This window comes from Miscanthus floridulus, chromosome 19, assembly GCF_019320115.1.
Source record: "Miscanthus floridulus cultivar M001 chromosome 19, ASM1932011v1, whole genome shotgun sequence".
In the NCBI taxonomy this organism is placed as follows: domain Eukaryota; kingdom Viridiplantae; phylum Streptophyta; class Magnoliopsida; order Poales; family Poaceae; genus Miscanthus; species Miscanthus floridulus.
The window spans coordinates 44,339,913-44,343,121 of NC_089598.1; the positions used below are offsets into that span (position 1 = coordinate 44,339,913).

Here is a 3,209-nt window from a genome sequence, read left to right on the forward strand (position 1 = left end):
AGATTACTTCCCGATTAAAATTGGACTTCATCAAGGGTTAGCCTTAAGCCCGTATCTCTTTGCCTTGGTAATGGATGAGGTTACCAGGAACATTAAAGGGGATATCCCTTGGTGTATGTTGTTCGCTGATGATGTAGTGTTAGTGGACAAAAGCCAGGCGGGAGTAAATAGGAAACTAGAGTTATGGCGGCAGACCCTTGAATCTAAAGGTTTTAGATTGAGCAGAACTAAAATCAAATACATGAGATGTGACTTTAGCGGAGTTGCATAGGAGGAGGGAGGTGTGAGTTTGGAAGGTCAAGTAGTGCCTAAGAAGGATACCTTTCGGTATCTGGGATCGATGCTACAGAGGGATGGAAATATTGATGCGGACGTTAGCCATAGAATCAAAGCATGGTGGATCAAGTGGCGACAAGCTTCTGGCATTCTCTGTGATAATAGGGTACCACAAAAGCTAAAAGGCAAGTTTTATAGAAGGGCGATTAGACCGGCTATGTTGTATGGAGCAGAATGTTGGCCTACAAAGATTTGACATGTTCAATAACTGAGTGTTGCAGAAATGCGTATGTTGCGATGGATTTGTGGTCACACAAGAATGAACTGAGTTCGGAATGATGATATACGTGATCGTCTAGGGGTAGCACTAATTGTAGAAAAGCTTATCCAACATTGGTTGAGGTGGTTTGGTCATGTTCAAAGGAGACCTCTAGAGGCACCAGTGCATTGTGGAGTCCTAAGCCAAACTAATAATATGAGGAGAGGTAGAGAAAGACCAAAATTGACATGGGGGGGGGAGACAATAAAAAGAGATTTGAAAGCTTGGGATATACCTAGAGATCTATGTTTGAATAGGAGTGCTTGGAAAGCAGCTATTGAAGTGCCTGAACCGTGGTTTGGGGCTCTTGATGGGTTTCAACTCTAGCCTACCCCAACCTGCTTGGGACTGAAAGGCTATGTTGTTGTTGTTGTTGTTGTACTAAAAAGAAGCTATGTCTTGACATGCAAGTGCGTTGGAATTCGACTTTTAGAATGCTTGAAAATGCTTTGTTGTATAAGGGAGTTCCTAAGCATTATGCATCGAGGGATGCAACCCTCTTGGCTAATTTTGATCTTTCTGAACCTGAATGGAAGAAGTAACAGTCATGACTAATTTTCTGAAGTCCTTTCATGAAGACACATGCACTTTATCTGGCACAAAGTACCTAACTGCCAATTTGTACTTCAAAGGTGTATTTAAGATTCACTCTCAGCTGCTTCAAGTTGCCAAAGAGCCACAGAATTTCATGTCTCCTATGGTGAAAGAGATGAAAATTAAGTTTGATAAATTTTGGTCAGACTATAGCTTGATTCTATTATGTGCAGCTGTCCTTGATCCCCGATATAAGCTTAATCTTCTTAGGTACTGCTACAAGAAGATACATGTTGATGAGTTTGCTGCTGAAGAACAAGTTAATAAAGTTGTAACCAAGCTTTATGAGTTATTTGATGAGTACAAGGTCCTGAATCCTAGCCCATCTATCACCAATCCGAGTAATAATGTTGAACACAATCGACAAGATGACTTGTTTGATGATTATGCTGATTACTTGACCATCGTTGCACCACAAAGTCAAAAATCTTAATTGGATCTGTATCTGGAAGAACCTACAAAAGACCCAAAAATTGATTTGGACATATTGGAATTTTGGAAGGCTTCATCTATGAGTTATCCAGAACTTGCAAGTATGGCTCGAGATCTCCTTAACATCCCTTTCTCTTCAGTTGCCTCAGAGTCTGCATTCAGTATTGGAAAAAAAGGTGATAACTCCTTGTCGAAGTTCAGTGAATCCAGAAACAGAGGAGGCTTTAGTGTGTTTGCAAGATTGGGTGCGCGCGAAGGACATAGGTACTGTACATGTTCTGATTTATTTAGATTAATACATGTTCTCAGTTTAACATTATCACATCACATGTTCTAAATATGTGAATTTGGTTTTGATTTCAAATTGCAGCTACAGAAGCTACTGAACTTGATGATACTGATGAGGTCATGGCTGTTGATTAGAGTTTCAGGTGGTTTCCTTAAACTCAAAAGTTTAGATGTTCACATGCAAGTCAAAAAAGTTTACACTATATTGTTTTGCAGGGTTCTAATATTCTTCGGTCCTTTTGGTGAAGCTTGCAGCCGGAGAAGTGTTCTACCTTCTGCTGATAGACAAGAATCTTTTTGTTATGGATAAATAGAGATATAGAAGGTCCATGTCTCTGTGAAGTAGAGCTAGATATCTTTTGGTTAATGCACTACGCAGTAGCTTGGAGAAATGTAATAGCTGCCTACTTTTATTTGTTTGGACATTAATTTGCTAGACTGTCAGGACTCTGCAATTTGCATGCAGGTTCATCGGATTACATTAAATCTAAGTAAAATTAAGCTATTCTCTGGTGTTCTACTATTTTGTTCACTGATCTGCGTACCTATGATATAACTATTGAAATATGAGATTAATCGGCATGAGCAACAAAGCAAGCTATGGTCAATTTTCTTCGAGTATAACGTGTAGCTGCTGCAAGTGCCAGGTTGTTCGGGCTACTGGGACGGCCCTCGGATTTAATATTTCATAGTGGGACTTGGCCCGGCCCGGCCCGATCAGTTTAGTGGGCGGGCTTGGACACAAGTTTAATTTACAAGCTTTAAGGACCAGGGCTTTTGTCGGCCCGGCCCGAGTCCCACCTAGCCCGAGAAATGCTCAGGTCTAGATTAAAGCGGCAAGTGACTAAACTTTAGTCCCTAGTTGTTTGGATCTAGGGACTAATGGCCTTTAATGGTGATAAACAAAGACCAAAATGCCCCTAAGGCCACAACGCCACCTTCCCTAACCCACCCTGCCTCGCTTGCCCCCCGCGCTCGCACTCCGTCCCTGCCTCCGACACACAATGTCCCGCCGGCCACGAGCGAGCTCCACGACTGAAAGCCCTAGTTTGGTTTTAGCTAATTGATAAAACCTATTGGACTAACCCTTTGTCTAAGTGTATAGATAAGCTAGGGTGGTCCAAGCCCATGTGGTGAAGCAAGTTGGCATCCATGGTGATGGAGGTGGCCAAAAAAGAGATCAAGTGCTCCAACTTAGAAAAGAAGATAGAGAAAAACAAAAATGGGTTCAAGGCAAAGGTATACTTGATAGGGCTATTTTTGTTTTGCCAATCAAAACACCATAGAGGGTGTGATTGGG

The 3,209-nt window shown here is 41.7% G+C and overlaps 1 protein-coding gene across 1 annotated transcript; it reads left to right on the plus strand.

Annotated features, from left to right (window-relative positions):
- The first annotated feature begins 1,142 nt into the window (after positions 1-1,142).
- On the plus strand, positions 1,143-2,044 carry LOC136525957 (zinc finger BED domain-containing protein DAYSLEEPER-like). The gene is made up of 3 exons (XM_066518767.1): positions 1,143-1,530; positions 1,642-1,797; positions 1,992-2,044. The coding sequence occupies exons 1-3, from the start codon at positions 1,143-1,145 to the stop codon at positions 2,042-2,044; spliced, it is 597 nt and encodes a 198-aa protein (XP_066374864.1).
- The last annotated feature ends 1,165 nt before the right edge of the window (positions 2,045-3,209 follow it).